Here is a 25,082-nt window from a genome sequence, read left to right on the forward strand (position 1 = left end):
ACAACACAGTCAATAAAGCCGGGATACAGCAACCAAATGAAACCAACAACCAGCTGGGAGCCCTCACTTCCAACTACAACCACCTGAACCAGAATCCAGATTTTGGTCAAGATCATTTTTGCCCTACACAGTCTATATTTGACCTTCAGCACGACTGGAAAATACATCAGCTAGCTGAGTTTGGATGCACTGAGTCGCCCCTACCCCAAGGAAAATTCAGTCACCTGCCGCTGAGGCAGCCTTTCACCGCTCAAGTCTCCACCAAACCCGCGTGCAGCACAGACTCCAGCCCCGGACGAATCAGCGGCTCGCCAGTGGGGGAGGTTGAAGCCGATGTGGAGACTGTCGCGTCGCCATCGCCCACTTCCGTAAATCCAAACAAGGTTCAGATACAAATGGACTCCCTCATCACCCACCATATAAATAACGGCAATGGCAGTGGCACCGGCAATATGTTGGCCGGAAGTCTCGGGGGCGGTTTTCCAAACCTCCAGAACCAAGAGATGCAGAACCCGAGTGGTGGCTCAGCTTCACCTCCACTCCATGGATTCGGAACCCCGTGGTCGGTTCAGACCAGCTCCCCACCACCCGTCTCCAACTCGGCCAACCCTATCCACCACGCAAACGCGATTAATCAGATGGCTCATACCGAGCCAGACAACAGCTTTTATCCCGGTATCCCCTCCTCCATCAACCCAGCCTTCTTCCAGAGTTTTTCTCCGGTGTCGGCTAATCCGTGCCCCGGCATTAACGTGCAGGGCTTCACCAGTCCGTTCTCGCACCAGATCAACGCCCCTCAGCAGACGCAGCAGAGCCGCCGGTCCCCAGTCAGCCCCCAGATGTACCCCCAGCACCATCATCAGCACCAGCAAGGCGTCTTCCTGCAGCAGAGGAACAACTACAACCACCACCACCAGGTGAGCTATCTCCAGTCCTCTCTATGCATCTGTTGACACGGAAACCATAACCAGGATCCCCATAGAATAGAGGATTGATCCTTTAAAATGACAGATATATAGAAACTGTTAGAGTGGGTGGGAGATATTAATATAATACATTTTTGTAAAGCTAATGTAAATTAGTGCACATCAATGTCACTCCTAGATTGTATTAGGCTCAGGCCATGGTTATGAATATGTTATTACATGTTAGTTAGCCTACTATACAGAAGTGCATAAAAGCAGCTATGATGATGAAAACAAATGCGTCCCTGTGCTCCCAGAACATGTAAGAGCTGCCCGGGTTCAAATGTAAATGTATTCATCACATGCTTGGTAAACAACAGGTGTAGACTAACAGTGAAATGCTTACTTACGGGCCCTTCCCAACAATGCAGAGAAAGAAAATAGAGAAATAATAGACAGGTAAAACACATAATAATAAATACACAATGAGCAGCGATAACTTGGCTCTATACACGGGGTACCAATACCGAGTCGGTGTGCAGGGGTACGAGGTAATTGAGGTAGATATGTACATACAACTAGGAATAAAGTCACAGATAATAAACAGTAGTGTGTGTGATGAGACAAAAGAAAGTTAGTGCAGAAAGGGTCAATGCAGATAGTTAAATAGTCCAGGTAGCTGTTTGGTTAACTATTTAACTAACTATTTAGCTGTCTTATGGCTTGGGGGTAGAAGCTGTTCAGGGTTCTGTTGGTGCCAGACTTGGTGCATCGGTACTGCTTGCCGTGCTGTAGCAGAGAGAACAGTTTATGACTTGTGTGGCTGGAGTAAGTGACCATTTTTAGGGCCTTCCTTTGACACCGCCTGGTATACAGGTCCTGGATGGCAGGAAGCTCGGCCACAGTGATGTACTGGGCCGTACGCACTACTCCCTGCGCCTTGCGGTCAGATGCTAAGCAGTTGCCATACCAAGTGGTGATGCCGCCAGTCAGCATGCTCTCAGTGGTGCAGCTGTAGAACTGTATAACTTTTTGAGGATCGTTAAATCTTCTCAACCTCCTGAGGGGAAGAGGCGTTGTCATGCCCTCTTCACGACTGTGTTGGTGTGTGTGGACCATGATAGATCCTTAGTGATGTGAACCCCCGAAGAACTTGAAGCTCTCGACCCGCTCCACTACCGCCCTGTCAATGTGAATGGGGGCGTGGTCAGCCCTCCGTTTCCTGTAGTCAACGATCAGCTCCATTGTCTTTCTGACGTTGAGGGAGAGGTTCATGTAATTTACTATGACTGGGATATGTGGTTGTCCCACCAAGCTATCTTAAGATGAATGCACTAACTTTAAGTAGCTCTGGATAAGAGCGTCCACTAAATTACTCAAATGTAAATGTCATTGTGTGAGTGTGTGGTGAGAGAGAGCGCGAGAGAGAGAGAGAGCGGGAGAGAGAAATGGATGTTGGTGGTGTCAGTGTGCACGGGATACTTTGTATTAGTCTTAAAGCCCTAAATCTTCTTACCCTTCCAACCCCTCCGCAGAACCAGGTCATTGTAGGCTGTTGCAGAGGGAAACACAGGATCAAAAGAAACACAAAATACCAACAATGAATACAATTTCACATTCAGCCTCTATCCACTCCTCCCCGTCCTCTCTCTCTCTCTCTCTAGCCCATGGTGAAGCAATCTCCCTGGGGGGGCAGTCACCAGGGGAGTGGTTGGAGCTCTGGTGGTATGTCCTGGGGTCGGGACCACCGTCGTGGTGGAGGCATGGGCATCCCGGGCTCTGTCAGCCAGGTCTCCCCCATGAAAAAACCCTTCTCCAGTAACGTCATCGCACCGCCCAAGTTCCCCCGTTCCGCCGGCCCCATGGGCCCCAAGGCCTGGATTGAGGAGAACATGTTCCGAACAGACAGTAACAGTAACACGCTTATGCCTCTCCAGGTACGTGCTTTGACTGTGGTGTCTGTGTTTTTCTCAGTAAGCATAGACTGAGTGCTGCTTTAAACCTACAAAACATTAGGAACACCTGCTCTTTCTATGACATAGACTGACCAGGTGAATTCAGGTGAAAGCTATGATCCCTTATTGATGTCACCTGTTAAATCCACTTCAATCAGTGTAGATGAAGGGGAGAATAAGGATTTTTAAGCCTTGAGACAATTGAGACATGCATTGTGTATGTGTGCCATTCAGAGGGTGAATGGGCAAGACACAAGATTTAAGTGCCTTTGAACAAGGTATGGTAGTAGGTGCCATGCACACCAGTTTGAGTGTGTCAAGAACTGCAACGCTGCTGGGTTTTTCACGCTCAACAGTTTCCCGTGTGTATCAAAAATGGTCCACCACCCAAAGGACATCCAGTCAACTTGACACAACTGTGGGAAGCATTGGAGTCAATATGGATCAGCATCCCTGTGGAATGCTTTGACAGCTTGTAGAGTCCATGCCCTGACGAATTGAGGCTGTTGCTAATGTTTTGTACACTCAGTGTACATTTACAGGGGTCTGTGTGTGTGTGTGTGTGTGTGTGTGTGTGTGTGTGTGTGTGTGTGTGTGTGTGTGTGTGTGTGTGTGTGTGTGTGTGTGTGTGTGTGTGTGTGTACTGTATACTGGTGGGTGTAGTGCAAAAGGGTTTTAATGCAGTGAGTGAAATAGGGCCGGACTCATAGGATTACAGAATTATTTCCTGAATTAGATATTGAAGCCAGAGAGTGAGTGAGAGAGTGGGTGTATGAGAGAGAGTGGTCGATGAAAGGTAGAGAGAGAGAGAGAGAGAGCAGGGATGACAGAAGGACAGTTTAAATGATGGGAATGGGACAGTTTAATATTCACAGCCCTGTTTTCAAAGTGCAGAGTGTTTCAGAGTGTAGGATTGTGGGAAAGAAGGAGCAGGAAGGCGACAAACATCAAACGCAGACAAACATCAAACGAAGACAGAGAGCCGGGAGGGAGCAGAGGGGGGAGAGAGGAAGACAGAGAGCCGGGAGGGAGCAGAGGGGGAGAGAGGAAGACAGAGAGCCGGGAGGGAGCAGAGGGGGAGAGAGGAAGACAGAGAGCCGTGAGGGAGCAGAGGGGGAGAGAGCAGAGGCCAGGAGGGAGCAGAGGGGGAGAGAGACAGAGAGCCGGGAGGGACAGAGGGGGAGAGAGAGGAAGACAGAGAGCCGGGAGGGAGCAGAGTGGGGAGAGAGGAAGACAGGAGCCGGGAGAGAGCAGAGGGGGAGAGAGGAAGACAGAGAGCCGGGAGGGCAGAGGGGGAGAGAGGAAGACAGAGGGGAGGGAGCAGAGGGGGAGAGACAGAGAGCCGGGAGGGAGCAGAGGGGGAGAGAGGAAGACAGAGAGCCGGGAGGGAGCAGAGGGGGAGAGAGGAAGACAGAGAGCCGGGAGGGAGCAGAGGGGGAGAGAGGAAGACAGAGAGCCGGGAGGGAGAAGAGGGGGAGAGAGGAAGACAGAGAAGACAGAGGGGGAGAGAGGAAGACAGAGAGCGGGAGGGAGCAGAGGGGGAGAGAGGAAGGGGGAAAGTGTAAAGGGGCTCTTTAGAAAACACACAGCTGAGAATCAATGTCACTCCCAGATGACGAGCAGAATTACCATTTCAATCAGACGGGAGCAGTGTTATTTATTTCTGCCATAGTGGGAGGTGTCAGGGAGTAGGGCTGCTTTAAAACTACTTTAACACCACGTTTAGCAGGTTTCACCTGAGTCTATTTCAGGATGGGAGTTGTTATAGCTCTATGTACACATACTTCAAGACCCATAACTGATGTCATCTAATTATGCACAGCACAGTTCTGACCTTTTAAGTACAAAGGGGGAAACTGGAGGCAGAAGGCCTTAAGAAAGGATCTTTGGGTGGGCCACCGTCGCCATACTGTATTTTCCCAGGTGGAGACTGGAAAAACCCGCTAGTTATTCCCCTGATCTATTTTTCAAAGTAATCCCCTCATCACTTTCTCCCTTCTGTCATGGCTCTGCTCTTCCTCTTCCAGGAAGCAGGCGAGGCTCCATGAATTGTTCATTTCCATAAACAGTGTCCGACTAGCAATTCCTCAGATTCCATACACGTCTCCTCTCTTTTCCTTCCTTCCTTCCTCTGTGTTATGTTTGGATAGGGCTTTTTGCATTTGTGCTTCATCATGATGTGAACGTCATTGACAGAGATATGTAGAGGGAGAGAGAGAGGGGTGTATGCTGGCACTGCGAGAGAAAGAGAGGTGACCTACTGCCTATTCCGTGGATTGTACATTCCTACACGCTTCGATCATTCCATAATAATGCCTTTATAAATCCTTCATAAGATATGTCATACCATATAAAGGATGTTATACTACACAGACCTGTACTACATTCTTATTCGGTGACAGTGTGGCAACACTCCTTCAGTTGCTACAGTTGCTACAGCATCACATAAACTAGAATGTCCACCCGATGACAGGCTATAGGATATCATGTTGTTTTTTCCTCTGTGTAAAGCCCAGCTATAAACAGGCCTGGAGGGAACCTGGCTGGTCTGCCTGTAATAATCTGGTATTATCCAACCAATGGCCTTTTCTCTCTGCCCTTCCTCTTACTGTCAGGGGCCCTGACTTATGCCTCAGAGTCAGGCAGTAAACGTTAGCCTAACGTTAGCCTAAAAATCACACACAGATTGACCACTGGACCACTTTTATATGAGTGTTTTCAACCCTGTCTGTGGAGAAGTAGTGTGTGGAGTACTGTTGAGTGGTGGTCTGGCTATGTGATGAACATACGTCTAGCATGTGCAGCACGTAGAAAATGTATTTATTTTTATTGTCTAATTAGATAATAGTGTAAATATTAAGTTGTGAGAGGTGCTGATATGACCTTTTACTATCTCGCCTCTTGTTCTCAACTGGGAGAGGGCACAGATCTGTATAAACCATTTTCTAAGTCTTTCTTCTAAAGGCTCTGCCATCTGTGGTATGTTATAAAGGTTGAGTGGGCTCTGGTTTAGATCTACTGTACAGGGGTCTGTATTATTGTCCCTCCGATGAGTTCGTAATAACCTCCATCCCATCCCAGCAAGCACTCTGGGTTAAATCCCTGGATTTGGTTTCCTCTCTCTCTCTCTCTCTCTCTCTCTCTCTCTCTCTCTCTCTCTCTGTCTGTCTGTCTGTCTGTCTGTCTGTCTGTCTGTCTGTCTGTCTGTCTGTCTGTCTGTCTGTCTGTCTGTCTGTCTGTCTGTCTGTCTGTCTGTCTGTCTGTCTGTCTGTCTGTCTGTCTGTCTGTCTGTCTGTCTGTCTGTCTGTCTGTCTGTCTGTCTGTCTGTCTGTCTGTCTGTCTGTCTGTCTGTCTGTCTGTCTGTCTGTCTGTCTGTCTGTCTGTCTGTCTGTCTGTCTGTCTGTCTGTCTGTCTGTCTGTCTGTCTGTCTGTCTGTCTGTCTGTCTGTCTGTCTGTCTGTCTGTCTGTCTGTCTGTCTGTCTGTCTGTCTGTCTGTCTGTCTGTCTGTCTGTCTGTCTGTCTGTCTGTCTGTCTGTCTGTCTGTCTGTCTGTCTGTCTGTCTGTCTGTCTGTCTGTCTGACATGCTCCAGAGTTCCTGGTGAATCCATCATTGGGCCCATTCTGCTCACAAGCATACCTTAGTACCCCTGAAGTGAATAAATACAGATTCGTTTTTTTATCCATGGATGTGCTGTCCACATGCAGAATATTAAGCCTCACCCACAGGCTTACCCATACCTACAGTATGTACCAGACCACTGCAGGGTTCCAGTTGTTGTATGTGTGTGTTTCAGTTTGACAGTTTTTTCCCCAGTTGTTTAAGCCTTCATATGACTGTCCTTCCCTCTCTCCCCTCAGGATCGATCTAGAATGTACGACAGTCTAAACATGCACTCACTGGAAAGCTCTCTGATTGACATCATGCGGGCGGAGCAGGATCCAATGAAGGGTGAGACACTACTTATTTACTCCCTCCCCACCGTTGTTAATTCTCATACTTACTGTACTTACTCACTGTATAATGGGGAAGTGCATTGTGATTGTGGAGAATGGTGATTAGGGGGAATGCATTTGAGGCGCAGCATACTCTTTCCCAAGGAACTGACAGGCTTCCTGCTCCCTCCTCGAGGCATGTTGTTTTCCCCAGCGCGAGCAGCTTATGTTCTCCCTGGTAAGAGTAAGTATTACTGCCACCACCGGCTGTGCCTTTAAATGAACTTACAGCCCTGATCCTGCTGCTACTGCTACTGCTTAACCTGGGGCACACTGACAGACAGGAGTCAGGCAGCCTGGCAGCACTCTCTGTCCTGATAGGATAGGGTAGGACACTCCTCAAAGGGACAAGGAGTAGGGTGACTGGGCTGGCCCAGGAGTAGGGTGACTGAGCTTGCCCAGGAGTAGGGTGACTGGGCTGGCCCAGGAGTAGGGTGACTGAGCTTGCCCAGGAGTAGGGTGACTGGGCTGGCCCAGGAGTAGGGTGACTGAGCTTGCCCAGGAGTAGGGTGACTGGGCTGGCCCAGGAGTAGGGTGACTGAGCTTGCCCAGGAGTAGGGTGACTGGGCTGGCCCAGGAGTAGGGTGACTGAGCTTGCCCAGGAGTAGGGTGACTGGGCTGGCCCAGGAGTAGGGTGACTGAGCTTGCCCAGGAGTAGGGTGACAGGGCTGGCCCAGGAGTAGGGTGACTGAGCTTGCCCAGGAGTAGGGTGACTGGGCTGGCCCAGGAGTAGGGTGACTGGGCTGGCCCAGGAGTAGGGTGACTGAGCTTGCCCAGGAGTAGGGTGACAGGGCTGGCCCAGGAGTAGGGTGACTGAGCTTGCCCAGGAGTAGGGTGACTGGGCTGGCCCAGGAGTAGGGTGACTGAGCTTGCCCAGGAGTAGGGTGGCTGGGCTGGCCCAGGAGTAGGGTGACTGAGCTTGCCCTGGAGTAGGGTGACTGGGCTGGCCCAGGAGTAGGGTGACTGGGCTGGCCCAGGAGTAGGGTGACTGGGCTGGCCCAGGAGTAGGGTGACTGAGCTTGCCCAGGAGTAGGGTGACAGGGCTGGCCCAGGAGTAGGGTGACTGAGCTTGCCCAGGAGTAGGGTGACTGAGTTTGCCCAGGAGTAGGGTGACAGGGCTGGCCCAGGAGTAGGGTGGCTGGGCTGGCCCAGGAGTAGGGTGACTGAGCTTGCCCAGGAGTAGGGTGACTGGGCTGGCCCAGGAGTAGGGTGACTGGGCTGGCCCAGGAGTAGGATGACTGGGCTGGCCCAGGAGTAGGGTGACAGGGCTGGCCCAGGTGCTGGATCTTGAGGAGAGACTCCATCCAGGTAAACTGCAGTCAGTGTAAAATGACTCCTGGCTACCTACACACATAGTTAAGCCTACTGGCTTCAACATACTCCCTCAAACCATGGACAGGAGGCTCCTAAGCCTATATGGCAGAGACTGGGAGACAATTTTAAATTTACAGTACACAGCACATTCCCTTACATTGAATTTGGCACAGTATACTACCCATGAAAGACTATTATTATTGTTAATTATTTACTAGTCTAGATAGCAATGTCATTCTCACAGCGTCCTGTACTGTACTGTACGTCCAGTGTCCTGTACTCCACCTGTCCACCAGGACTGAGTTGAATTTCTTGTTTAGCCTGCAGGAGCAGATAGAGCAGACATTTTAGTCATTTAGCAGATAGTCTTATCCAGAGCCACTTACAGGAACAATTAGTGTTAAGTGCCTGGCTCAAGGGCACACCAGCAGACTTGTCACCTAGTTGGCTCATGGATTCGAACCAGCGACCTTCTGGTTACTGACCCATCGCTCTGCCGACATAGGCCAGTATTCACAGCACAGAGAACCAAAGGGAAACAGACTCAATTTAGACATGATCGCACATTCACACACAGCATGTGACAGCCAGAGGAGTGCGGAGAGGAGGGTGGAGGGGAGGGGACAGTAGGGGAGGGTGGTCTTTGCCATTTATAGCCCTGACTGCTAGGCACAAGGCTAAGCTAACAGAGCAGAAGCAGAAGGCAAGCACAAACCTAACAGGGCTTTAGAAATTAGCTTAGCTAATTGGGCATGGGAGATCTACCATGCTAACATGGCAGTGGAAAAGGGTTGCTTCTTTTTCAACTGGAAATCAGATCATTTGCCGGTATGCATTCATTCTCTGTTCACACGTCTGAGGTTCTTTCCATTAAATAACTGACATTTGCTTCTGATACTTCATTAGGGTTAACCCAAATTGATTCAGGGTTTTACTTTGTGATAAAACATTTAGATAACCAGGAAGTTGGCGATGCTGACATTGGCAATGTTTACATAATAGCAAGTGATTCAGGTTTTGCATTGTATTCTAGGTAACATTCTCTGTAGCTTAACATGCTAAGCAAGTTCTATATATATTTTTTTTTCCAGCTCAAGCTGTCTCCATGGATCAACAGGGTATTGTTCTGTGTTCTGTTTCTGACACTACAGCTCAGTAGGCTATAGCCATGTGACAAGGGTGCTGCTGCTCCATATACATGGCCGTGCCCGTGATGGCCTCGCCCTGGCCTCTCCATCTGCTGAGAGTCTCATCCCTGTGTGTATGTGTGTGTGTGTGTTGTGTGTGTCTCTCTCTAATGTCAGGCCGTGTGGGATGCTCTCACCCTGGAGCCGACGGCCTGCTCATGCTCAATGGTAATTATCTCTCCTGGCCAACGCCAGCTTGTGTCTCTTTTTCCATCTCCTTTTCAGTGTAAATGTTTCCATATCATGATTATCACATTGGGGACGCTTAACCAGGCTAGTTCGAGAAGCAGGCTAGACAGTATGTGTAGAATGGACATTTCTGACACTTTTCTGAACTTCTGGATTGCTTTGTTTAATGAGTAGTGTTGGTTCTCCTATGCTGTGCTGTGGGTGTCAGTTAGACTGACAGTAGACAGTAGTAACAGTGTAGTAAACATGTCTCCTGTTATATATGTATATAGAATATATAGGACAAAGTCAGCCATCATGTCAACTCCTAAAAACCTCATGAGGGATATGCATTGTTGCTGTAATCCTACAGTGACTTAAGATAATGAAGTACTGTATGTCCAAGAGGAATGTTTAATAGTGTCCTTCGCACGATGAAGTGAAATGCCTAGTTGTCTAAGTCTAAGACAAATTTGCCCAATCTGTTTTTTTGCACATTCTGCTCTCAGAGAACAGTTTGCTTTGAAACTGCAGTAAAAGTGCAGTAACTGCAGTCGACTGTGGTATTTTGGACTCAGTAATTGCAGAATGCAGTTATACTGCACTGTAACCGCAGTTATACTGCAAAATTACTGCAGTAAAAAAAACAGTGTTATTTTAGACACAGTATTTGCAGCACACTGCAGTTATACTGCACTCTGACTGCAATATGTTTTCGTAAGGGCTGGACAGGTTAGGTTATATGATGAGATGGATAAGAGCATTTGTATTTGTTAATTGGCAGCTAAGCACTGATCATCATGCCACTTAATTTGATACAAATTAAGACCCTCAATATTTATTGGAAAGGAGCATCAAGCTCATCACCGTGCACTTTCACCACACTGTAGCCTAAACTGTGCATGCATTTCCAAGTTGCAGTGGGAGGACCACCAGCATAGCATCGCATGACAGCAAATGTACCTCCACATGCTAGTTATTCTACAATATCTACAATTGTGCAAGTAATCATTTCCACCACAATTTGTTGCGTAATTCATTTTAACGACACAAAAAGATCCCACTATGTCGAACGAACAAATGATCTGTCAATGTTTATAGAACGGACACTTCCATTACACTTTTTTTGATACACAATGACATTACTCGCATAAAAACTGTGGAGGGAAACGTAATGACAATCTTGTGACCATAATAAGGTTTTATGAAACTCCAACCATGCAGTCAGATGAGGAGGAGATGAAAGGGGGTAGGGGTAAATAATGGTACTAGGTACTAGAGGGCCATAGTTTGATTGCTCTGTAGTGTCAGTAGTACCAGCCAGGTCTGTGGGTGATTTACTTTGCGAGGAATGTCTGCAAGACATAAAACCACTCTTTACTTTGTTTACGTACAGCAAGGAGCTATGGGAGACGTCGAGGTAAAGCCGCCTTCATGTGACGTGCAGTCTGTGTCATGTCATGTGTGTTGCGTGTACATACACTACACAGCATGGTGTAATGCTACTGAACTGCAGCTACCAAAACAGTGTCTGGATACAAACGATTCAGTGTTTCTAGCATCAGCATGACTCATCACCAACCGTGAAAAGGCTCAGTTCAGTCAAAATGATATTTTTTCCTGTGTTTTGTATCATATTGTAAAACAGCTGATGAAACTAGCACTGTAAAAGTGTGTCTTTTTTTATCGGTGTTATTTCCTGATAGTTACTAGTTGAAAATACAATCCACAAAGGACCTTCTAATCAGTGTGTTTGCACGGGCGGGAGTTTCTGCTTGCCTGGTGTTATCACCAGGCGGTAAATTGGTTAATAGACCAAAGTTCCAAACCTTCCTGCCAATAACAGCTAGTTTTAAGTTTTCCCTCCCTACTCAGACCACTCCCAGACAGTCCTAGCAAAATTCTTCCTTGAAGAATAGTTTTTGTATATATCTGTGTAATGTATAATGTATATATTTTTCAATTTTAATTGCTACCCAGAAATGATTTGATATTGATACAAAACGACTGCATTGGGCCTTTAACTGATGTGGGAGACAACAAAAAAAAGATTTAATATGAATAATACGTGGTGTCCTCAGCAGTTGCTTCTTGTACCAGCATTTGCTTTTTGTTTTTGATTGTACTATGTTACAGGTCACTGTGCTGCACCATATGTGTTTACATCCAGACATAGCACATTGCTATAGGTTTCAGACTCAGTAAACCATAGGTTTTCCTCAGTCCATTACTCTAACCCCTGCTACTGCTTTCTTACCAGATCTCTATCCTGTCCTCTCTGTCTGCTGTCTGTCAGTCAGTCACAGAGCTCTGGCTGGAGAATTCATGGTTCCGTGTCTTGGTCTTACAGCACATCTATACTAGATTGCACATAATCCTCTTTCACTTCATGTTTATACTTTACATTGTAGCTACAAAGCACAAAGCCTGATGACAGTTGTCAACAGCCATGGCACATGTTGTTATAGACCCTTTGCATTTATCATGTGATTCATTATAAAATGAGAAGTGTATCAGAGCAGGCTGGTGGGAGGAGCTATAGGAGGAAGGGCTCATTGTAATGGCTGGAATGGAATTAATGGAACAGAGTCAAAAATGTGGTGTCCATAGGTTTGATACTTTTCCATTTATTCCATTCCAGCCATAAAAATGAGCCTTTCCTCCTATAGCGCTTCCCACCAGCCTCCTCTGAGATATATAACATTAAGCAATTGGGCTCCACGAGTGTTCAATCTAATAACTGTCATTGGGTGTTATAACAGAGATAGTACAGAACCATTGGTTGCTTCTGTTGTTTACAAACCCCCAAATATTGAATGTGCACAGCAGAATTATGGGTGCCTTGTAATGTGACTGTATGTATGTTTGTGTGTATCTATGTGGATGTCATTGTCTATGCGGTCTGACCTCTGACCTCTTCTTCTCAAGGCCGCTCGTCCCTGTTCCCAATTGAAGACAGCCTCCTTGATGACGGGCACGGTAACCAGGGAGTCCCAGGGCTTGACACCAACTGTTACCCCCACCCAAACGGGGAGCGCATTGAGCGTTTCTCCCGCAAAGTGTTTGTGGGCGGCCTTCCCCCTGACATAGATGAAGGTGAGAGGAGGAAGAGCATAACACAATCGTGTTAGTTCAGTGACTCACGTTGGTTCCTTCTTCTTTCCCCCTGCTCCCTGCTCCCTCCTCATTCTATCTTTCTCTCGTCAGATGAGATCACCAACAGTTTCCGTCGCTTTGGCCACCTGGTGGTGGACTGGCCACACAAGGCTGAGAGCAAATCCTACTTCCCCCCGAAAGGTAAAGCTCTGCTCAGAATTCCTTTAACTGAAACTGACATAAAGGTACAGTATGTCATAAAGGTACAGTATGTTATAAAGGTGCAGTATGTCATAAAGGTACAGCATGTCATAAAGGTACAGTATGTCATAAAGGTACAGTATGTTATAAAGGTACAGCATGTCATAAAGGTACAGCATGTCATAAAGGTACAGTATGTCATAAAGGTACAGTATGTTATAAAGGTACAGTATGTCATAAAGGTACAGTATGACATAAAGGTACAGTATGTTATAAAGGTACAGTATGTCATAAAGGTACAGTATGTTATAAAGGTACAGCATGTCATAAAGGTACAGTATGCCATAAAGGTACAGTATGTTATAAAGGTACAGCATGTCATAAAGGTACAGTATGTCATAAAGGTACAGTATGTTATAAAGGTGCAGTATGTCATAAAGGTACAGTATGTCATAAAGGTACAGTATGTCAAAGGTACAGTATGACAAAAAGGTACAGTATGTCATAAAGGTACAGTATGACATAAAGGTACAGTATGTTATAAAGGTACAGTATGTCATAAAGGTACAGTATGTCATAAAGGTACAGTATGTCATAAAGGTACAGTATGTTATAAAGGTACAGCATGTCATAAAGGTACAGTATGTTATAAAGGTACAGTATATTATAAAGGTACAGCATGTCATAAAGGTACAGTATGTCATAAAGGTGCAGTATGTCATAAAGGTACAGTATGTCATAAAGGTACAGTATGACATAAAGGTACAGTATGTCATAAAGGTACAGTATGTCATAAAGGTACAGTATGACATAAAGGTACAGTATGACATAAAGGTACAGTATGTCATAAAGGTACAGTATGACATAACGGTACAGTATGTCATAAAGGTACAGTATGTCATAAAGGTATGTTTTAGCACCGTATACTGTATATATATGGCCTGTAGCTATCAATACAGTCCCTGTGACTGCTGGAAGAGACAGCACAGCTAAGTTAACCCACATTCTCTTTCCATTATGACTACCTACATAGTCTGTGTATATAGTACTTGGTCAAATGGGAATAATTCAGTGTATTTGTAGCAGTATTTCCCCCCACTATTGGATATGCTTTCCAGGTGCTATCCCCTGAGAGTGTGTTGTGTGTGTTGCCTAGGTTACGCCTTCCTGCTGTTCCAGGAGGAGAGCTCAGTGCAGGCTCTGATCGAGGCCTGCATGGAGGAGGATGGCAAGCTCTACCTCTGTGTCTCCAGCCCCACCATCAAAGACAAGCCTGTGAGTCCAACACAAACCCAGCTCTCTGTTGGGCCATTCCCACCAGCAAGGACATCTGTGAGACTAGCAACACCTAGACTGTGTAATTCTATCTGGCGATGATTCAATGTATGGGATATGTGTGTACGGGTGTGTGTCTCTAGGTCCAGATTCGTCCATGGAACCTGAGTGACAGTGACTTTGTGATGGACGGCTCTCAGGCTCTGGATCCTCGAAAGACCATCTTCGTAGGAGGCGTTCCACGCCCTCTCAGAGCAGGTAAACACACACACACAATCTCCCTCTATCACAGAGCTCTCCAACGCTCCTGTAGTTTTTCACTCCAACCCAAGTCTAACCTGGTTCAGTTTATACACCAGCTAATTATTAAGGTGTCCTAGATTAGGGTTGGAGTGAAAACCTACAGGACAGTAGCTCTCCAAGTAGAGGGTTGGGCAGCTCTGCTCTAGTTGATCTACTCAGTATGTAATTGGATCGGTATGTTCATGTTGGTGATGGTAAATAGATAAACAGATGTTGTGTTTGAAGTAATATGGACCGTCTGAAATGCTGGCAATGTTTCCCCCGTGTAATCACATCTCGTATAATTCATCTGACAACCCCCTCCTCCACTCTTTCGCTCTTGCCCCTCCCCCATCTCACCTACTCATGTGTCACCTCCCCATCTCCTCCCCCCATTCTCTCTCATTTCTTCTGTTCTGTCTCTTTCTCTCATCTCTCTCCAGTGGAGTTGGCCATGATTATGGACCGTCTCTATGGGGGGGTCTGCTACGCTGGCATCGACACCGATCCAGAGCTCAAGTACCCAAAAGGGGCGGGGCGCGTGGCCTTCTCCAATCAGCAGAGTTACATTGCTGCTATCAGCGCCAGATTCGTCCAGCTGCAACATGGAGACATTGACAAGCGGGTATAGCCCTCCTCCCTTTCTCCCTCTGTTCCTCCCTCTTTCCCTGCCATCCTTCCCTCCCTCCTACCCACCGCTCCCTCTCATTAACCACACAATCCTGTCAGAGACGTTCTCCTCATGATTTTCTAGGGATGAAGAGAGAGAGAGTAAGAGAGGGAGCGTGTGAGAGGATCAGTCCTCCTGAGGATTTGTGGTTCAAAGGAAAAGAGTGTGTGTGTTCCCTCAGCATCACACACAGATAGTTAGACGGTGGTTGCTATGGAGAAGAGAATGCTTGTTAGTGCTGATTGAATTAGTTCCATTTCTCAACGCTGACTCCTTTGTCTTTAAATCTCACAGAGCCTCAACCCTGTCCTTGTCCTTGTCAACCCTGTCCTTGTATAGTAGCATGTTCATCTCTCAGTATGTATACCAGCATTTTATCTGTGCTTTCTCAGTGTATTTACATGCTGTATGCTACATGTATTTACATCCACACCTATTATTTTATAGGTATATTATTTGGATTTTCGACAGGCAGAACAAAAATTTAATTTAGGCATACTGGTCGAAGTTAATTAAGGGTAGGTTTAGGAACAAATATCAGGTTTAGGTTAAATTTAGGTTATTTCGCTGAGGTTAAGGTCAGGGTTATGGAAAGGCATAAAAGTTGGGTTAGCATAATGCCATCCGCCGCCATACTGCAGATTGTCTGCCGGTCAAATATACACTTATCCTATTATCCTATATTATCCTTATCCTATTTGTCAGTATACACTGAGTTTACAAAACATTAGGAACACCTGCTCTTTCCATGACATAGACTGACCAGGTGAATCCAGGTGAAAGCTATGATCTTCAGTGTAGACAGGTTAAAGAAGGATTTTTAAGTCTTGAGACAATTGAGATGGATTGTGTGTGTGTGCCATTCAGAAGGTGAATGGGCAAGACAAAATATTTAAGTGCATTTGAACAGGGTATGGATGGTGGTAGGTGCCAGGCGCACTGGATTGAGTTTGTCAAGAACTGCAACGCTGCTGGGTTTTTCACGCTCAACAGTTTCCTGTGTGTGTCAAGAATGGTCCACCACCCTAAGGACATCCAGCCAACTTGACAGAACTGTGGGAAGCATTGGAGTCAACATGGGCCAGCATCCCTGTGGAACGCTTTTGACACCTTGTAGAGTCCATCCCTCTACGAATTGAGGCTGTTCTGAGGGCAAAATGGGGTGCAACTCAATATTGGGAAGGTGTTCCTAATGTTTTGTACACTCAGTGTATGTATCTGTGCTGTGTCTGAGTATTCCACTTCTCATCCCCTCCATGCCCCTGTACCCCTGCAGGTGGAGGTGAAGCCCTATGTTCTGGATGACCAGCTTTGTGATGAGTGCCAGGGGGCGCGTTGTGGGGGGAAGTTTGCCCCTTTCTTCTGCGCCAACGTGACCTGCCTGCAGTACTACTGTGAGTTCTGCTGGGCTAACATCCACTCCCGCGCCGGCCGAGAGTTCCACAAGCCGCTGGTCAAAGAGGGGGCTGACCGCCCAAGGCAAATTCACTTCCGCTGGAACTGAAGAGAAACTCGATCACATGTCACTATGGAGACATGGTCAGAAGCAACAGTCAAGGAAGAGAGACATCGCCAGGCAGGAAAAAGTGTCATCGCCCTGCTTCTTACCGTAAGCTATCAGTATAGAGTACATAACAGTATACAATATATCTATCTTTTGTAGCAGCCAAACATTACAAGCCTCAGTTTTTCACCAATCCCCGCCCCCCCCTCTTTCACATCTCAGGCTCTAACAACTTTTTTGTGGTACCTTCATATTTTTTAAGAGGATATTTAAAAAGAGATAGATGTTTTGTAGTTTTTCAAATTATTTTTATATGTGAGATTTAACGTAGATATGAGAATGTTTTTGCATGGGGGTAGCCTGCCTGTCTGTCTGTTTGTCTGTTTGTCTGCTGCTAGCCACCCCCTAGTGGGTGTAGCGTGCCCTTGTTTCTGGGAAAACCTTGATTCGATAATCTGGACACCTGCCCCAGGTCATTTACCAAAGGTAGCAAAATGATAGGAAGCGTAAAAGGGATACACTTCTGCCACAAAACAAACTTTAATTGTTCATTGTTGCTATGTTCCCTTTTTCCTTATTGGGGAAGAGGTACAAAAATTATAGGGTTATTTTTGCTCTCATTTTGACCTGAAAAAATACAACTATAAATATGAATCTGGTTTGTAATAGCTCTATTTAACATTTTGAATCACAAGCTATATTAAAAGCTTTGCTGCTATACATAATATATGAATAGATGTATAGGTGTTATATATTAACAGCATCTGTAAACCGTAATCTTGAAAATGAAATGCAGTCTGCACTCAAACACTCATGGCCCCCATTGCCATGGAAGAATAGAATGTGAAAATTAAAATGCATGTTTGTGCATGCAGGATAGACTTAACCAACACATGCAGGATAGACTTAACCAACACATACAGGATAGACTTAACCAACACATGAAGGATAGACTTAACCAACACATGCAGGATAGACTTAACCAACACATGCAGGATAGACTTAACCAACACATACAGGATAGACTTAACCAACACATGCATGATAGACTTAACCAACACATGCAGGATAGACTTAACCAACACATGCAGGATAGACTTAACCAACACATACAGGATAGACTTAACCAACACATACAGGATAGACTTAACCAACACATACAGGATAGACTTAACCAACACATACAGGATAGACTTAACCAACACATACAGGATAGACTTAACCAACACATACAGGATAGACTTAACCAACACATACAGGATAGACTTAACCAACACATACAGGATAGACTTAACCAACACATACAGGATAGACTTAACCAACACATACAGGATAGACTTAACCAACACATACAGGATAGACTTAACCAACACATACAGGATAGACTTAACCAACACATGAAGGATAGACTTAACCAACACATGCAGGATAGACTTAACCAACACATACAGGATAGACTTAACCAACACATGCAGGATAGACTTAACCAACACATAACTTAACCAACACATGCAGGATAGACTTAACCAACACATGCAGGATAGACTTAACCAACACATGCAGGATAGACTTAACCAACACATGCAGGATAGACTTAACCAACACATGAAGGATAGACTTAACCAACACATACAGGATAGACTTAACCAACACATACAGGATAGACTTAACCAACACATACAGGATAGACTTAACCAACACATACAGGATAGACTTAACCAACACATGCAGGATAGACTTAACCAACACATACAGGATAGACTTAACCAACACATGAAGGATAGACTTAACCAACACATACAGGATAGACTTAACCAACACATACAGGATAGACTTAACCAACACATACAGGATAGACTTAACCAACACATACAGGATAGACTTAACCAACACATGAAGGATAGACTTAACCAACACATGCAGGATAGACTTAACCAACACATGAAGGATAGACTTAACCAACACATAGGATAGACTTAACCAACACATGCAGGATAGACTTAACCAACACATGCAGGATAGACTTAACCAACACATGACAGGATAGACTTAACCAACACATGGATAGGATAGACTTAACTTAACAACACATGCAGGATAGACTTAACCAACACATGACAGGATAGACTTAACCAACACATGCAGGATAGACTTAACCAACACATGCAGGATAGACTTAACCAACACATACAGGATAGACTTAACCAACACATACAGGATAGACTTAACCAACACATACAGGATAGACTTAACCAACACATGAAGGATAGACTTAACCAACACATGCAGGATAGACTTAACCAACACATACAGGATAGACTTAACCAACACATACAGGATAGACTTAACCAACACATACAGGATAGACTTAACCAACACATACAGGATAGACTTAACCAACACATGCAGGATAGACTTAACCAACACATACAGGATAGACTTAACCAACACATGAAGGATAGACTTAACCAACACATGCAGGATAGACTTAACCAACACATGCAGGATAGACTTAACCAACACATGCAGGATAGACTTAACCAACACATGCAGGATAGACTTAACCAACACATACAGGATAGACTTAACCAACACATGCAGGATAGACTTAACCAACACATGAAGGATAGACTTAACCAACACATGAAGGATAGACTTAACCAACACATGAAGTATAGACTTAACCAACACATACAGGATAGACTTAACCAACACATGAAGTATAGACTTAACCAACACATACAGGATAGACTTAACCAACACATACAGGATAGACTTAACCAACACATGCAGGATAGACTTAACCAACACATACAGGATAGACTTAACCAACACATACAGGATAGACTTAACCAACACATGCAGGATAGACTTAACCAACACATGAAGGATAGACTTAACCAACACATGAAGGATAGACTTAACCAACACATGCAGGATAGACTTAACCAACACATGCAGGATAGACTTAACCAACACATACAGGATAGACTTAACCAACACATACAGGATAGACTTAACCAACACATACAGGATAGACTTAACCAACACATGCAGGATAGACTTAACCAACACATACAGGATAGACTTAACCAACACATACAGGATAGACTTAACCAACACATGCAGGATAGACTTAACCAACACATGCAGGATAGACTTAACCAACACATAGGATAGACTTAACCAACACATGCAGGATAGACTTAACCAACACATAGACTTAGGATAGACTTAACAAACCACATGAAGGATAGACTTAACCAACACATACAGGATAGATAGGATAGACTTAACCAACACATACAGGATAGACTTAACCAACACATACAGGATAGACTTAACCAACACATACAGGATAGACTTAACCAACACATACAGGATAGACTTAACCAACACATGCAGGATAGACTTAACCAACACATATAGGATAGACTTAACCAACACATGCAGGATAGACTTAACCAACACATACAGGATAGACTTAACCAACACATTAGACTTAACCAACACATGCAGGATAGACTTAACCAACACATGCAGGATAGACTTAACCAACACATGGATAGACTTAGGATAGACTTAACCAACACATGACTTAACCAACACATGGGATAGACTTAACCAACACATGCAGGATAGACTTAACCAACACATGAAGGATAGACTTAACCAACACATGAAGGATAGACTTAACCAACACATGCAGGATAGACTTAACCAACACATACAGGATAGACTTAACCAACACATACAGGATAGACTTAACCAACACATGCAGGATAGACTTAACCAACACATGCAGGATAGACTTAACCAACACATACAGGATAGACTTAACCAACACATGAAGGATAGACTTAACCAACACATACAGGATAGACTTAACCAACACATGCAGGATAGACTTAACCAACACATGCAGGATAGACTTAACCAACACATACAGGATAGACTTAACCAACACATGCAGGATAGACTTAACCAACACATGAAGGATAGACTTAACCAACACATGCAGGATAGACTTAACCAACACATGCAGGATAGACTTAACCAACACATGCAGGATAGACTTAACCAACACATGAAGGATAGACTTAACCAACACATGCAGGATAGACTTAACCAACACATACAGGATAGACTTAACCAACACATACAGGATAGACTTAACCAACACATGCAGGATAGACTTAACCAACACATGAAGGATAGACTTAACCAACACATGCAGGATAGACTTAACCAACACATGCAGGATAGACTTAACCAACACATACAGGATAGACTTAACCAACACATACAGGATAGACTTAACCAACACATGCAGGATAGACTTAACCAACACATGCAGGATAGACTTAACCAACACATGAAGGATAGACTTAACCAACACATGCAGGATAGACTTAACCAACACATACAGGATAGACTTAACCAATACATACAGGATAGACTTAACCAACACATGCAGGATAGACTTAACCAACACATGAAGGATAGACTTAACCAACACATGCAGGATAGACTTAACCAACACATGCAGGATAGACTTAACCAACACATACAGGATAGACTTAACCAACACATGCAGGATAGACTTAACCAACACATGCTTAGGATAGACTTAACCAACACATAGGATAGACTTAGGATAGACTTAACCAACACATACAGGATAGACTTAACCAACACATACAGGATAGACTTAACCAACACATACAGGATAGACTTAACCAACACATACAGGATAGACTTAACCAACACATGCAGGATAGACTTAACCAACACATACAGGATAGACTTAACCAACACATACAGGATAGACTTAACCAACACATACAGGATAGACTTAACCACATACAGGATAGACTTAACCAACAGGATAGACTTAACCAACACATACAGATAGACTTAACCAACACATACAGGATAGACTTAACCAACACATACAGGATAGACTTAACCAACACATGCAGGATAGACTTAACCAACACATGCAGGATAGACTTAACCAACACATACAGGATAGACTTAACCAACACATGCAGGATAGACTTAACCAACACATACAGGATAGACTTAACCAACACATGCAGGAAACAGATATCATATAACAGATATCATACATAAACAGATATCATATAACAGATATCATATAACAGATATCATATAACAGATATCATACATAAACAGATATCATCTAACAGATATCATCTAACAGATATCATATAACAGATATCATATAACAGATATCATACATAAACAGATATCATACATAAACAGATATCATATAACAGATATCATATAACAGATATCATCTAACAGATATCATATAACAGATATCATAACAGATATCATACATAAACAGATATCATATAACAGATATCATACATAAACAGATATCATATAGCAGATATCATACATAAACAGATATCATATAACAGATATCATATAGCAGATATCATACATAAACAGATATCATATAACAGATATCATACATAAACAGATATCATATAACAGAAACCACTCAATACTACTGTGAGTAGCATGTACAAAAACAATAGAAGCCTAGGTGTTCAAAATACCATGGCGATCAAGAAAAATACATTAAAAACTACTTACTTAAAACATCTTGCATGCATTGATGTTGATACGTTGTTTGATCCGACATACTTATTATACAAAAAAAATGCTATATTGGTTCTAGACTAGTGGATGCCACCATTTTGTGACGTGGTGGTTTGTGAGGAGTGAAGAAGCTGTTGAGAAGCTGAGTGGTGTTTAGTCAGTGGCTAGTGTTGTCTCTGTGCTGTCTGTGTGGGTCTTGTTAGTGTGTGGACAGAGGTTTTAGTTTAGTAACAATGTAGATATACGAGAATGAGAACATCACAATATTTTGCCTTCACCCCTCCTTTCCTCCCCACCTTTTTATAGTTACCTTTGGTTACTCTAATGTAGCAAAGCACTTAAAAGACCAAAAACACACACAGTAGCCTGGCTGGATCAGCTAACTGCAGGCATACGACTGGGAGATGTGTGTTTGTGCAGTGTAGTGTGCCATGTGTTACACTAGTTGGCTAATCCATACTGCTGTTCAAATGTTGTCATGGAGAAGGATTCGTAAGGAAGCATCTGTCCAATATTTGTTCCTGGGTCATGTTATCAGGCTATGAATTTTGCAGTTGGATGAAACTGTTCTATAAGAAATCTGTCTCTCATATGTACAGTAATTACTAGTTATGAGACTCCAGACCTATAGAAAGTGGCCAAGTTCTATGTCCTGCTAGTGAAAGATGACAAAGACACACCCCTTCACTGATAATAATAAAACATTTGGGTCTGCAGAATATATATTAACTGTGTTCTTCGTTTTCTCTAACTGTGACCCTGTGAGGACATCGCTCTTAAATACTTTTCAGGGGACAATCCCTCTCTCTGTGAGTAATGACCTGCTGGTGCATTAGCATATCAGCTGTATGGTACTGTACATGTCTGTATCTCTACAGGGTAATATCCCTGTTATTCCTGTGTCATAGTGTTTCTGTATTTCATGCCCTGGTGTGGAGTCCTTGGTATCCCGTAGGTCAGGTGTCAAGTGTTGCTGTTACTACCCTATGGGGATACGATTTTATGTTTGTTTATTCACATACTGTATTATTAGAACATTCATTTGTTTAACGTCTTGAACTTGTGACCCCCTCCCTGTCCCAAGCATCTCTAATCACTTTTGATAATATATTATGCACTTCCCTTTCTATATTTCCCTCTCTTTTCCCTTGGATGATTTGATTCTTGACTTATTTTTCACCCTAGCAGTTAGATAGCTGATACAATATGGATGTGGTTTGGGTAACAACCTATTTTTCTCCATTTCATTACTCATGAAAAATTCTGTTCTAACAAACTTCTACCTATTTATAATTCTACCAGATGATTTATTGAATACAATTTTTTCATAATTGTGTGCGGAGGCGGTGGTCTTAGGTTTTTCTATGTGAAGGAAGTAGTTATCTAATACATTCTAATATATTCAAACTGAGTCCCGTTGTTACAGGGAATGTGTTTCTGCCCGTCTCTCTGTAAATTAACAGGGTGCTGAGCTATGATGACTGGCTCTACAAAATGGTAGCCAAAAAATGATGAGCAACAGCTTCAAAGCAAATGAGGGATCCTTTAGCCACCAGCCACCCTACTTGTACTCGAGAGTTCTTGTATGGCGTTCGTGGTGTGGTTGGTGTTCTGCTCAGAACAGAACAGAGCTCGCTTTTACATTGTCACCATTGCCCTGTAACACTTGACTCCTTGTGCTGTTTGTTGAGTAATTTGAGTAATATGTTGAACACTGTTACTTTGTACAGTGCCTTCGGAAAGTATTCAGACCCCTTGACTTTTTTCACGTTTTATTATGTTACAGCATTATTCTAAAATTTATTAAATTAATACAAATTCTCAGCAATCTACAAAAAATGCCCCATGACAAAGCAAAACAGGTTTTTAGACATTTTATTTGCATAAGTATTCAGACCCTTTGCTATGACATTCGAAATTGAGCTCAGGTGCATCCTGTCTCCATTGATCATTCTTGAGATGTTTCTACAACATGATTGTTGGAGTCCACCTGCGGTAAATTCAATTGATTTTACATGATTGGAAAGGCACACACAATGCATGTCAGAGCAAAAACCAAGCCAAGAGGTCGAAGGAATTTTCCGCAGAGCTACGAGACAGGATTGTGTCGAGGCACAGATCTGGGGAAGGGTACCAAAACATTTCTGCAGCATTGAAGGTCCCCAATTACACAGTGGCCTCCATCGTTCTTAAATGGAAGAAGTTTGGAACCACCAAGACTCTTCATAGAGCTGGCCGTCCGGCCAAACTGAGCAATTGGTGGAGGGAGGTGACCAAGAATCCAATGGTCACTCTGACAGATCTCTAGAGTTCCTCTGTGGAGATTGGAGAACTTTCCAGAAGGACAACCATCTCTGCAGCACTCCACCAATTGGGCCTTTATGGTAGAGTGGCCAGACGGAAGCCACTCCTCAGTAAAAGGCACATGACAGTCCACTTGGAGTTTGCCAAAAACCTGCTTCAGAGTGCTCAAGACCTCCGACTGGGGCGAAGGTTCACCTTCCAACAGGACAACGACCCTAAGCACACAGCCAAGACAACACAGGAGTGGATTTGTGACAAGTCTCTGAATGGCCTTGAGTGGCCCAGCCAGAGCCCAGACTTGAACCCGACCGAACATCTCTGGAGAGACCTGTAAATAGCTATGCAGCAACACTCCCCATCCAACCTGACAGAGCTTGAGAAGATCTGCAGAGAAGAATATGAGCAACTCCCCAAATACAGGTGTGCCAAGCTTGTAGTGTCATACCCAAGAAGATCCGATGCTGTAAACGCTGCCAAAAGTGCTTCAACAAGTACTGAGTAAAGGTTCTTAATACATGTGCAAATATTTTGTCATTATTGGGCATTGTGTGTAGATTGATGAGGGGGGAAAAACAATGTAATAAATGTTAGAGT

At 44.1% G+C, this 25,082-nt stretch overlaps 1 protein-coding gene across 1 annotated transcript; it reads left to right on the forward strand.

Moving 5' to 3' along the window:
• cpeb2 (cytoplasmic polyadenylation element binding protein 2) lies at positions 1-24,012 on the forward strand. The gene is made up of 11 exons (XM_042320119.1): positions 1-917; positions 2,570-2,842; positions 6,719-6,809; positions 9,472-9,522; positions 12,451-12,618; positions 12,730-12,819; positions 13,976-14,094; positions 14,238-14,352; positions 14,820-15,001; positions 16,323-16,655; positions 23,611-24,012. Exons 1-10 carry the CDS (start codon positions 396-398, stop codon positions 16,548-16,550), a joined length of 1,839 nt encoding a protein of 612 aa, XP_042176053.1. The 5' UTR covers positions 1-395; the 3' UTR covers positions 16,551-16,655; positions 23,611-24,012.
• Positions 24,013-25,082: the final 1,070 nt, after the last annotated feature.

This window comes from Oncorhynchus tshawytscha, linkage group LG01 (assembly GCF_018296145.1).
Source record: "Oncorhynchus tshawytscha isolate Ot180627B linkage group LG01, Otsh_v2.0, whole genome shotgun sequence".
NCBI classification, from domain to species: Eukaryota; Metazoa; Chordata; class Actinopteri; order Salmoniformes; family Salmonidae; genus Oncorhynchus; species Oncorhynchus tshawytscha.

Excerpts from the sequence above, each read along its gene's own strand:
- cpeb2 (XM_042320119.1), top strand. The coding sequence starts at position 396 with ATGGACTCCCTCATCACCCACCATATAAATAACGGCAATGGCAGTGGC. Across the intron at positions 2,843-6,718 it reads ACACGCTTATGCCTCTCCAG|GATCGATCTAGAATGTACGA; the intron begins GTACGTGCTTTG and ends CTCTCCCCTCAG. Across the intron at positions 9,523-12,450 it reads CGGCCTGCTCATGCTCAATG|GCCGCTCGTCCCTGTTCCCA; the intron begins GTAATTATCTCT and ends CTTCTTCTCAAG.